Source organism: Phalacrocorax carbo, chromosome 9 (assembly GCF_963921805.1).
Source record: "Phalacrocorax carbo chromosome 9, bPhaCar2.1, whole genome shotgun sequence".
Classification (NCBI taxonomy): domain Eukaryota; kingdom Metazoa; phylum Chordata; class Aves; order Suliformes; family Phalacrocoracidae; genus Phalacrocorax; species Phalacrocorax carbo.
The window spans coordinates 14,557,180-14,570,396 of NC_087521.1; the positions used below are offsets into that span (position 1 = coordinate 14,557,180).

The following is a 13,217-nucleotide window of genomic DNA, read 5'->3' on the forward strand; positions in this document are numbered from 1 at the left end:
TTGTGACAACCTTAAATCTCTTCTTGGCTGACTGCTCAATAGTTCTTTTGTATCCCTTTTTTTCCAGCACGAGATGAGAACACGGCCACTTTCCGTGGTTCCGAATACCTTTGCTATGACCTGTCGCAAAACCCCATCCAGAGCAGCAGCGATGAAATCACTCTCTCCTTCAAGACATGGCAACGCAATGGGCTCATCCTGCACACTGGCAAGTCAGCTGATTATGTCAACCTGGCCCTGAAAGATGGTGCGGTCTCCTTGGTCATTAACCTGGGGTCTGGGGCCTTCGAGGCCATTGTGGAGCCAGTCAATGGCAAGTTCAATGACAACGCGTGGCACGACGTTAAGGTGACACGCAACCTGCGGCAGGTAATGGTGAAGGGGGGAAAATGCTGGGGAAAACTTTGTTCTGTTTTATTGGGACAGGCAGTTGGGAGAGATTAATGGAGAAATGGGGATGCTCAGTGGTCTAGAGTTTGTCCACCTTTTCTGGATCTTGGTATCTAAAGGACAGTGAAAAAAACTTTAGTTGATGGGAATTTATCCCTGTTGCGATATCTTCATTTCCACTTTATCAATTTTCTGGGTTTTTTTTCCAGTTTGATTTAATAGCAAAAACTTGTGACATAACTTTACTTTCATCTCCCTTTTCTTTTTCTCTTCCTCTGTTCTCCCTTTTTTATTTCATTTCCTTAATTATGATTCAATCTTATCAGTAATATTCTTGTTGCATTTAATAACTGTGGGAACAGAGTCTTTTTTCAACAGCAAATGCTCTACACCTCTCTCCTTTTTCTTTCAGTTTTGTTAATCGGTTTAACCATTGCCATGATGTCATAATTCTAATTCTGGAAGTCTTTTGTTTTTCCTTTTCTTTTGTGTGTGTATGTAAGTGTGCAGGCTGGTGGGTACGTGTGTAATTATTTTAACTTTATAGCTTTGGAATTAATTGGCTGGAGTCTTTCTGAGTCTTCTTGATTCTCTGTTCTTTTCTTCATTTTGATTTTTCCCCTTTCTTTCTATAATGAGATTCTACTTTATTTCTTGTGTCTCTGCCTGTGAGACTCTTCTGTTGGCTGTGAGGACTGGAAAAGTGGAAGGATCAAAAAAGCCAAGCAAACCCAGATCAATCCAGCACCCTACAATTCCACTTTGGAAAAGTTTTTCTGATTGTACCACTGTAATTTTGCACATCTGCATGCTGCTTTTCTAAGCAGACAACTCTTTCAGGTGATGTATTTGGTAGTAGGCTCATCCTAAAATCCTGAAGCCTTCTTCATGAAATATAATTTCACACAGAAATAGATAAAATTTAATAGCCTTGCTCTGAAAGCTGGTGAATATATCAAGTCACTAAGGCCCATCCACTGCATGATAAATGATAGTTCACACTGTGAATAGGAGCTATTTGGTGTCTTGCTGATTGGTAGAGGCAGCAGAAATAGCTTGTAAACTAAGATTTTAAAATCAGTTTCTGAAAACAATATGATCTGTTTATTTCCTCATGAATGTGAATATTAACACAGCCCTTAATAGTTTTATTTAAGTTTGTACAATGTCATTTGCTGAGAAAACAGCTTTTGTGGTAACATTTTACAGTAGCTAAGGTAAAAAGTATCTGTGAGTACCAGATAATCAGTGCCAGGGATCAGAAACAGTCTCTTCTAGTAGATGTCGGCGGATAATTTATCTGCTATGGGGATTTCACATCTTTTAAATATTTGGGTTTGGGGCTGAAGATGCTTATTTGTCCTTCCCAGGTGAATCCCTGTATTTCTACATGTCATCAAACTTCTGTGAGACTGCAGGGTACTTACTTATAGCAACATGAGTGTGTTTTCAATAGTTTATATGCAGATGTGACTTTGCTTTCTTATGCAGTGGATGGGTCTTAATGATCCTAATTAGTTCACATGTTCTCCTCAGTCCAGTAGAGGGAGATGCACCAACTACTTGAGGTTTGTCAGTCTAGATGGTCTCAGAATGGCTGGTCTCTGAGTATTTCAGCGTAGCTTACTGGTGACTTCAGTTAATCAGACTTTTTGGCTTTGTCAGAAATAATTTTTAAATGGGAAAATGTGCCTGAAGCAAAATGCATTCTTTCTTCATGCCAGGATTGGTTTGGATCTTGAAGATGCAGAAAGTGAGGAAGGGTTACAGGCAAAATTGTAGATGGGGATTTCTCACTTTCTTTTCCTAATCTTTCAGCTAGGGACTTTATATTTATTTTCTGGGTCCAAGGTTAAATGGTAATATGTCTGTGTCTCTTCATCTTTGATTAGACCAGGACAATGCTTTAGCAATTATTAGAAAGCACGTGAATTCCTTGCTGGTTAAGCAGCACTGCGGATTTTTAATCCTCCCGATCTATTCACTATGGATGTTTTCATGTGTTCCCAAATTCTTAAAGGGTCCAACCTGACTGGGCAAGAGAAAGGATGTTTTATTAAGAAGGCTGTGCTCTTTCCAAAGAAAGGCCAGTCTTAAAATTAAAAATAAATAGCAGAGGTGATTTGGGGTCCAACTGTATAGGTAGGCATAACAGAATACAGTTCAACCAATAAATATCAATAAGGCTGGAATTTTTTGAGCCATCTTTTCCCTGGATACTTCCATTTTAACTTCTGATCAAGTTTAGTCTCAAAATTAAGACATTGACCCAGAACCTCAAACTGCCCAGAAATTGGAATTGATGAGGCCTTGAGGAGAAGCAATCGTGCTAGTCCTGAAAGATGTCATCCAAAAATTATTGGTAAGTTTAACCACAGTTTTCAATAAGGAGAAATCTTGAATGCTGCAGCCTTCCTGTCAGGTCCCATGCATTCTTACTTTTAATTGCTATTACTAGGGATGAAGAAACCTTAAAACCCTTCAGTCATCAGGACAAAGAGTTTTGAAAAGATTGAAAACTTGAATGACAGATAACTAATTAATACCTGATATGGACATTTTTCAGGACACAAGTAAGAATGGTCACTCTATATCTTGACCTTACAAATGCTTCATTTAACAAGAATTAAAAAAAAAAAACCCAAGATAAAGATACCATTCTAAATAAAGCACAGGGTGAAGAAGTTTTGTTCTTCTCTGTTCTGACAGTAGCTTCCAGCAGCTTATGTCTCCTGGTTTTGTCTGTGTGCACACAAGAGAGAGTTTCTCTATCTGAAAAATACTTAACCATTTTTCAGACAGGCTATGAACCTTTGAAATCCTTTGATATCTTCACAGAGAAGATGTAATAAAGGACAAATATTATTTTTCATTTATAAAATTAAACATTTTGTCCTTTATTACAACCAATATAATTTAAGTATATCCTAAATCATTTTGTATGTAAGAAATTATCTACTCTGCATCTTTCCTGACATAAATTCACCTGTAAAGCTGCAGCAAAATATAGGTCACTTGGAAGTCTCTTTTCCAGCTGTGCTCATGTTTCCTCCAAAGAACCAGCCCAAAACCAAACAAAAAAAGCCCCAACATAAAACATTGCCCCTGAATATTGACGCTTTGTAAGGAAATCAGTAGCCTCCTTGTAATTAGTTGAAAACAATGCACTGGAGGTCAATAAATGATCAATAATTTCTCTTCAAAATGAACTTAAAATAAATTAGAAATTCCAAGTATGCAATCCAAAGCTAAACCAATTCCAGGTAAATGGGCTATCAGCAGCTGCAGGATGATGTCTAGTCATTTCCCCTGCTCTTTTGGGGGCTGGGAGAAGGAGGAGAGGATTTGCATAATTTTTTGGTTTTTCCTAGAATGAGAGCAGAACTTTGGGCAGCTGGACTTTTGCCTAGTACTTTTTGGAATTGTTAAATGTTTTGTAGCTAAGCTAGGAAAGTACTAAGTGCTGCTTTTTTCTTTTTTTGATCAAATGACTATCACACCAGTTAATCTCCTTAGAGACAAACCAAGTGAACCCACAGATTCCCTTGAGTAGTGATTGTTAATGTCAAAGCAAAACTCCTTGTTTATTTATCTTATGATTTCAGTCAAAACTAAGCCCTCTTTTTGCCCTGTGAGAAACCTTTACTAGAAATAGGATCATGGCTGTATTTTACCAAGGCTTTCAGAGCATGTTTGGGGCAGTGTGGCCTGGTGGGAGGAAGAGGATGAGCAGAAGAGACTGAAGGTCAGACTTCCCATGACTGTCTTCAGGTCTGCTGCTGACACTCCATTTCATTTTCAGTCTGATCTTCTGCTCTGTCCCATACTCCAACTCTCTTGTTTGTAAAAATGGATTTACTAACACAGCATATCACTGAGAGTGAGACTTCCTTGAGGAAGAATTCAGGATTTTGTGCTCGTTATACCCAAGTACAGAATATTATTATTTCATTCCCATAGAAAAATAAAATAGACTTGGGACATTATGTTCAATGCCAGAAGGTTTTCACAAACTTATTTCCTTAGTCAATGCAGAACTCTGGAATTTGCAAGCACATAGTTTTCACATGAGGCAGCATAGATCTTGCTTGGCTAATTTAGGATAGTTCTTGCCAACTTCAGTCACACTGGAACAAGGACTTGGAGACTCCATGAGCTGCACTTCCATATTAACACTGAAGCTAGTCACCATGCAAAATCTGCTATAGATCTTGAGTTCCCCAGCTGCTAAAAACCAAACAAGAAACAATGTGTAGGTTTGAACAGTTGGCATCTGCATGGCTTGGGAGGGATTAACAAATCATCCGCAAAGTTCTGCTAAACCCAGCTAAGTGAGCTGACTGGTGAATTCCCCTAGCTCCTCCATAATACAGACGCAGTATAACAGGAGCAGCACTAAATCTTGTCAGTCTTCTGTCTTCAACCTTGACACAAGCAATGCAATTCTTCTTACACAATTCCTCGACACGTTTCTTCCTACAGTAGGAGAGGTTCAACTCCTGTACTCTTGGATGACAGAAGTGACCTCCAGGCGAACAGCCAAGCACAGGCATTTTTGTGTGCTTCTCCTGGAAGTCACAAACTCACCTGCTGTAAAGAAACCTGCAGATTGAGAAACTTGGAGGGAAGACTCAGAGTCTTGGACTCATCTTCATCTGTATCCTCCAGCCAAAGGAAATACTGGCCTGCTTATGATACTCTGCAACACTTGAGGGTAGTGAGGCTTGGAAGAGGAGCAGAAATGTAGGTGGGTGGTGGTAGGTAGAAGAAGGGAGTTGTGGTTGGGTTTGTGCTGAAGGGGTGAGCTGTGTACTGTGCGTGTACATCTCTGAGGGTAAGGTTCTTGTTTGAGGGAAGCACCCTGAATGGACATTTGAAGAGTAAGTATTGCTTTGTTTTAACTTTGCTTCAGTCCCGGATAATGTATATGAGGGTTGAAGTTAATGACTAATGCCAGGGTGGGAAGACTAGGCAGCACCCTTCTTTACAGTCTAGATGGTATGGTTCCCCAGAAAGTCCTGGTCATATTGTCCTCTTTCTCACTTTGTGTGTCTCAGGTGCCCCACGCCTTTTTTTGAAAGACTAACACTAGACCATTCATGCAATGTGTCATTTTTACTAACCAACTAATGTACTAACACCCTAACGACTCATCTTTGCTTTTAGTTATTTTAATTAACAATCGTTCTGTTCACGATTTTTTAATTTCCTTTCTTCCCCCTTTTCCGCAAAGCACTCAGGCATTGGACACGCTATGGTAAACAAACTACATTGTCTGGTAGATATCATTCTTATTGTCTCTTTTTTTGGGTTTGCCGTGTGTTACCTGCCTTTTCCTCCCCCCTACCCCCTCTTTTTCCCCCCTCCTTTATACTTACTTCTTCCTTTAATTTTATTTTAATTTCATTCAAAACGCTCCCGCCCCCCCCCTTTTTTTTTCCTTCTCTTCTTTTTTAATGGAAAAATGAGCAACAAAAGCAACTAACACAACTCTTCTGGAAATGGGGTTTGGACATTTCTTTCGCTGGTTTCTTTACCTTCCTCTTTAGTTTTTCTTTTCCATTCCAGTGATAAATTGTTGGGGTTTTTGTCCCTTGCTTTTGGGTTTAGTTTTCTCTCTTTTGCTTTTGTTTTAATTTTACTTTTTTTTCCCCTTTTGGTTTTTGTGTTTGTTTTTTTTTGTTTGTTTTGGTTTTTTTAATTTTACTCTGGACGTTTCTAGATCAGAACCATTGCAGGGCCTCTAGTCCATGGTGGTGAAGGCTCTCTTTTTCTGTCATCCTTTTGTTGTGGCAACGGCTGTTACAGGCAAACTGGCCGGAGTTGTCCCCTTTCTCCTGATTTTCCCCCACTTCCCTCCCTCCTCTTTCTCTCCTCCTCCTCCCTCTTGCTCTCTCTCTCACTTTCTCTCTCTCTGACCTCTACCTGCCGTGGCCGACAGGAGCTCAGCCGGTTGTTTGTTTCAGTACACACTCTGCATGGCATGTCCACGTCTGGTGACTCGCCCGTCTCCTCCTGGCCTCGATCTATTTTCCTCCATCTTCCCTTTAAGCCACTAACAACATCTAAGCAAAACACAGCAAATTCACTTGCTCCTCCCCCTCCCTCTCCTTCTGTCCCCCTTCACCCTCCATGTGTTTGGTGTTAGAGGTTTTGGGGACGTTTCTGTTTGGTTTTTGAGGTGTTTTTTTTTATTATGGGGTTTGTTTTGTGTTTTTATTTTTGATTGCATGCATGTGTGAAATAGTTTTCACTCTCTCTCCTTCTTCCTCTCTCTCTCTTCTCTCCTTTTTTCCTGTCATCTTTCTGGGCTCCAGATATATTGGCATGACACGTCAAAGTGCAGTGTGTGCACGCACTGTGTTTTCTTTCTTTCTCATCTCTGCTTCTCTCACACTTGTTAGTGTGTGGTTGATTTATTTTTATTTATTTTATTTTTATTTATTTCCTATTTATATTTTGGTTATGAGTTAGTTTGTAGTATATAATTATTTTTTTTTGGTGGTGGGTGGTGGGTGTGTGTCTCTATAGGTACATGGCATGCACATCCATAATGTGTTGAAAGTGAGATCCTTCCTCCCCCAACCCTGAATGCATGATCATCAGTGTGCCATAAGCAAAAGAAACATTAAAAAAAAAAATACCAACCTCGTCTTCATTAGTGTTTTTTTTTACTAACAACCATAACTAACTGTAATCATTAAAATAAATACTAATTAATCATAAAATCAGCTAATATGAAAAACCTCTTTCAAGGACAGTTCCATTTTCTGGCCTGAATAGATGGAAAGCATCTCAATGGATAGACTGCTGGGTCAGCCTGCAGTGCTGGTACACCAGAAAGGGGAGAATCAGATGCTGGAGCATTTCCATTGTGGGTGAAGCAGACCAGAAAATGGAGCTTGGCTGAACTAAAAAAACCCATACCAAATCTCAACAAAATCCTTAATAAAAATGACATAAAAATATAGGGGAGGTAACCGGTTCTGTTCAGGATTGTAAGGTCATTGCTGGGATTTTCTTTGTCCGTTGTGTCCCTCGAACAGGTGACAATCTCTGTGGATGGCATCCTTACCACCACGGGCTACACGCAGGAGGACTACACCATGCTGGGCTCGGATGACTTCTTTTATGTGGGAGGGAGCCCCAGTACTGCTGATTTACCTGGCTCTCCAGTAAGCAACAACTTCATGGGCTGCCTCAAAGAGGTAACTATTTCAAATTAATTCTTGTTTCTGTGCTTTCGGTTTCTCAAAGTCATCACTCTTTCCTGCCTTTCATTACATACTCAGTGTCTTTCCCTGATGCTGAATTTTACGCTGATACTACAAGAGCTCTGTAAGGATAAACTTGTCCTTCGTCTGGACAGAAGGCACCAGACGCAAAACTCATGAACTTATGGTCAGAATCAGACTTCTAGTGCTTGGATTACAGAAAAAATGCCCATGGTAGTGGGAGAGGTGTCTTCTATAAGCTGTTAACCATTCAGAAGAAAGCATGACAATCTTCTAGGCACTGAGGCAATAACCATTAGAAAAAGACAAATGGCCTTTGATTACTAAGCAGCATTTTTGGGTGAAAAATTTGTAATCAGAAGCTTATTTAGGATATTTTTTAAGGTCCTGGATTTCACCTGGCAATATAGTTAGCTGTCAGTTTTTCAGGAAGGTATAGAGTTAGAATAAACTGGAAAAATGAAAGTTGAAGGTAGCATAAAATATATGTGTAAATTATGTGAGGAGGGTGCAACATGAGGATATAATGGAGATGTAGCAATAATGTGGTTTGTGGCCTTGAAGTGTACTGTGTTGGTAAGTCCATGCAGCAGAGTTGCTGCATTGGTCAGGAATAGCTAGCTGGCTTCCAAACCACGTTGTCTTGCGCTGGCTGGCTCCCCTTGTCATGTTTAATCCACAATGTTGAGAAAATCCACACATGGGTCGTAGAGATTGGACTGCCTGACTAGCAGCAGGAACCAGAATAGTGTTCCAGGTTGGGGGGGATGTTAAAACAAAACAAAACACACAAACAAACAAAAAAAAAACAACCAAAACCAACCTCAGCCCAAATCTGAACCTTGGTGCAGCCCTGCCATCAGCTTTTGTCTTTCCTGTCGCTTCTGATAGAATTTGTGATTAATGGTGATACAGATATTGACATGTCCAAAATGTGTTATAGAACAGTTACTCAAAAACAAGCTTAAGTTTTCTGTTAGTCAGCTTCCTGGCTAGCCTGGAATAAGAGTTTCTTGCGAGAGTTTTCTCCATGATGGTGTGATTCTGCACTAATACTGGTTTTCACAGGGAGTGGCTGGGTGGGTCTAATTTTATTTGCAGCCCAGAGGGTTGTCATAATATCCTCTGTGTCTGAACATTTAATATCAGAAGGAAGGCGGAGCTGAGTTTCCATACAGGAGTCATGGAAACAGTGATACTGAACTAGATATTGTTCTGTGGCTGTTACTGCCTGACAAGTTACCATCCTACTGATGTTCGACTCGTGGTGTCAGGGTTTGTATGTTATGTGCCAGTCCTTTGATGCAAGTGATGGCTGTCAGAGTCTGGGGCTGCTCCCTGCCTGACCTCTGGATTAGATAAGGGGATGCACATATGCTGGAAAAGGGCATGTGAGCATCTTACATGGGAAAAGAAGCTGCCCTGCTGAATAGAAGCTGTCATACAGAGATAAAATCGTTCTGCTTTCATCTATACAGCCCTGGGCCTGATTTTTGTAGGCACTGAGCATCCCAGTTTGATTGAAATCAAGAGGAGATACAGCTTCTTAGTGTCTCTTTAAATCAGGATCTTAATTTTATTTATGGATGCTATGAACATAACACTTAGCAGAGGCCATTTTTGTGTGTGCTTTAAGTCAAGCCAATGGAGCAGAGAAAGCGGTGACAAGAAAATCTTCAGCAGCATTTTTATTTATATAATCATTTGTATTCTATTAGCTTGCACAATGTGCTAAGAGTCGCTTACATAGCCATCCCAGGCTCTTAATGCTCTTTGAGAAGAAAAAACGAAGCAAACACTTAAGAATGAGGGAAAGAGGAAGAAAACATAATCAGAATGTGCTTTGTAATCCTCACTTGACTAGGCAGTGACAGGAGATGTGTTTGAGCAGCTGTCTCAACTTAAAGATAGAGTGATGCTGGCTGGGTTTGAGCTACAGTCTGCAAAACGACAACCTACTCTTAGTTGTGAAACAGCAATACTTTCACCTGCTGTGAAAATATGCCCAAAATGTACCTTGCCTGGCCTCCAAGGATTAATTGGTATACAGTATTCACTACAGTATTCACATAACTGTAACGTAGGGTTGTTAGGGGATGCACCTGGAACGGGGATGAATGGAGAAATGTAGTATTTCAAAAGGGAAGCCATGTTACTAATTAGCATTTTGCACGACCATTCTGTCATTTCTCCAGAACCCTTAGGCTGCAGGATGAGTTACCGCATGTGTCGCTAGGAAGCATAAGGAAGCTGACCCTTGTGCTTTTCTTCAGTTCTGGTTATGGCAAATGGAGGTGACAAGGAACTGCAATTAATGGAGAAAGAGCAGCCCTGGACAACTGTCACAACCCTGACAAAATCCAGACGTGCTACCATAACACCGACACCTGCACAGAGCAGGGTCTGACCAGAATAGATAGCCCGTATAGGCTGAGAAGGCTTCTCGTTGCATATGTAGTGAGGTATTCTCAGACATCAAAGCAGGCAGCGCTTTCATTAAGTGGAGCTTTGGATGAGTTGAACAGAAAGTAGTTTGCCTTGTGAAATTCCTCCCAGGGTTGGTTTCTTCTTTGTTGCTAGGGATGAAAAGACTGATGGCAAAGGTAGCAGGATCAACCTGAGATCCACCTGGAATCAGGGGATGGTTCTTTTGAGTGTTCTCTTTATGTTTACTTCTGAAATGCCAGGGTATATCTGTGCAGTGCAATGCAACATGGTATGAAAGAAACCTGAGCCTGCTTGAGAAAGCTAGAATGCCTGTGGGTATCAGCCTTGACCCACTGGGGCAGCCAGCTTTGATCCGTGAAGAGGCAGAAGTGCATTAGTACAGTGCTTATGTGCCTATAATATTTCTTGTTCCAGAACTGGCTACAGGGAACTTTACTTGGCTCTCTGCATAGCATGGCAGTGTATTTCATAAATCATTTCCTGTAGGTAATGTTTGAAATTTTTTTTCTCTGTGGCCAAGAACGATGCTTAGTCTCTCGTCAGCCTGTACTGGAGGAGCTTGAGCTTTTAAGAAAAATATTCTAAGCTAAGAAAGTTAGACAAAGGGGTAGGATAGATCGTAATAGCAAATATTGTTCCTTTCAGTTTATGCTTCCTGGTAGAGCAATGCTCTTTTTTCCTACCAAAGTCCTAGCTGTGTAATCGCTGTTCTCAGAGACATAGCACATCCTGACTGGACTGCACTGCTGTTTGTAATGGTGAAGAACATCCTGCCAAAGCCTGTAGTGATCTCTTGAAGGTGTTAAAGCAGAATGGTCTATTTCTACTCCTCTGCCTTTGTTGAAGACTTCCTCTAAGGATGTCTCACTTTCCTTGGAAGGCAAAGGGACTGTTGCAGGCTTGGGGGTGAAGCTTTCAGCCTTCCCCCTGTAATCTCTCTTATTTCATCTGGACTGCATCCGCCTCACAGTACAGCAACCAAACTGCTCATGTGGGAGCTAAGAGGGCTCCTTGAGTGGAGCATTGCCGTCCCATTTCCTGTGTGATTGCATGCAGGTGCTGAAGTGCAATGGGGCAGGGTGCCTAATGGCCCTTTCTGCCCCTCTGCAGCTGGGAAAGACTTCTCCACTCAGCTGGGGTTGGTGGTAGGAGGAGGGGCAGCTCTGGCAGGGTAGATATTTCATGTGGTCAGAGTCTCAGCATTGACTAGGAGGAACGGGAGTGTGTTCCTAGCAAGGGATTAAGGGCCTCAGGGCTCCTCTGCTGCAGTATCTAAATAAGCTGCGGTGAAGGTAATCATGTTTTCTTTGAATTGTCTGAGCTAATGTTTCTTCTTTTCACCACAGAACAGATTCTGCTGCCTCTTCTTTTCCTTGTGGCTACAGGTTCTGATTGAAGAGGTTCCACTAAGTTGCTAGCAGTAATATACTTAAATCATAAATCCAAGTGCTGAATGTGTAGTTCAGGTTTGAGTTTTTCTCCATTTTCATCAGAATTAAAGATGTCCAACTGCCTGGTAGCACTGTTTGTTTTACATTTCTCTGTAGCCGTCCTGTCAGTGTTGCAGTATACCTGACACTGTAATGAGGGAGCAAGACTGGAAAATAGAAGTAACATTTTCCATGAAACTTTTAAAAGGCAGAATATGCAAGTAGGGTAGTCTTAAGATAAATTGCTCTAGAGGAATTCTAGGGAGCAGTGGGTGTATTTCCTATCATGGAGGAAACCAGATATAGGGATGGGATAGGAGGAGGTAGAGAAGCACACCTGAGGCAAGTGAGCAGAAACGTTTTTCAATGGGTGTCAGGGAAGGAGTGACACCCGTTCCATTCACTAACTTTGAGTCAGTGGATGGATAAACAGGGAGAAGCACTGCCTGAAGGTGGAAAGGGGAAAGGATCCATTAATAGTTTTTAGAGACACCTGTATGGCAAGAAGGAGGTAGGACAAGAAAACTAATGAAATCTATGTTTTGCATATACTGGAGAGTCTCAAGGATGAGGTTCCAGTAATCACAGATGGAGATGGAGAGTGGCTGGGTGGGAGATTTAGTTGTGTAGGCAAAGAGGGAAAACTGGATTTCAATCTCTGATTGCCAGGGAGGGGAGAGAATTGGAACAATGCCTAGGCTGTAAGGGAGCCAGCCTTTCAGATTCGATTTACTTGGAGCAGTACTTAGATGGTACAGATGGAGGTGCTTTAGAAGAGCCTAAGGTGGTCCCTAGTGAATGTATGTACATGAGAGAATTTATGAAATCTTCACATTTTTCTATCAATGCTTTATTAAAATCTCAATTCTGAAAAATGTTGATTGGTACTAACAGCTTGATGGAAGCAGTGAGGTTTGCATATGGGCAGAATACGGCAGAAATTATTGCAGGGGTCAGGCACCATCTGGCCATAATGGGAGAAAGCTGTGAAAGCTTAGATCATTTCTGTCTGCAATTTAACTGCTAGGAGCTAGATTTCCAAATGGTTCATGAGTGTGCCCAGTTGCTGTATGTACATCTCGGATGCTATCTATAAGCCAGGTCGTCTTCAGGCCTATTTGCATGTTTAATGAGGATGTGATTTCTGTTTGGGGATGAATTTTTCTGGTTGGAGTGTCACACTGGGGAGGAGGCTGAAGGTGCAAATAGAAGGCCTAAAACATGGAAGCAGAGAAAAACAGCCCAAGTGTGAAGATGGCAGCCGGAGGAAGTTGCAGTTTTAAGAGCCTCTTCCTAACAGGGAGACCAGATAGCCTAAAAGCACTTGGATGCCCAAGATCCCAGGACAGTGATTTAACAGAGCCCCAAGAATGCATAAGAGGACATGGCGAGTCAGGAAGCAGCAGTGTGAGAAATTCACTGATGCACTGTGGAGGGAGTTACCACACAAATGGCATTAATTGCTGATGCATGTTGGTCCAACACTGCTGCTCCAGCTGCTCTATTGTCTTTGGACCAGTCTGTTTTCTATCTGTGTCACTTAGTGGATTTAATATTTAAAAAAGAAAGGGAGGAGCTAGTGGTACTGTGTAGAAGTAGACAAAGCATGGTCAAAGGCTGAATATGATTCCTCTACTCAAAATATGTCTTGTTCTTAATCTTGCTCACTGTCGTGGTTCAGCCTCAGCTGGCAACTGAACACCACGCAGCCGCT

The 13,217-nt window shown here is 41.4% G+C and overlaps 1 protein-coding gene across 2 annotated transcripts in view; it reads left to right on the forward strand.

The window, feature by feature from the left end:
* The window catches only part of NRXN3 (neurexin 3), a 971,499-nt gene that overhangs the window by 219,355 nt on the left and 738,927 nt on the right, over positions 1–13,217 (forward strand). Inside the window, exons 5-6 of one of the 2 annotated variants that reach the window (XM_064460500.1) lie at positions 68–369; positions 7,437–7,598. In XM_064460500.1, coding sequence (XP_064316570.1) covers positions 68–369; positions 7,437–7,598 — 464 coding nt within the window. Of the gene's footprint in view, positions 1–67; positions 370–7,436; positions 7,599–13,217 lie in introns of those variants that run through there. The other variant, XR_010374442.1, reaches the window with a different exon arrangement.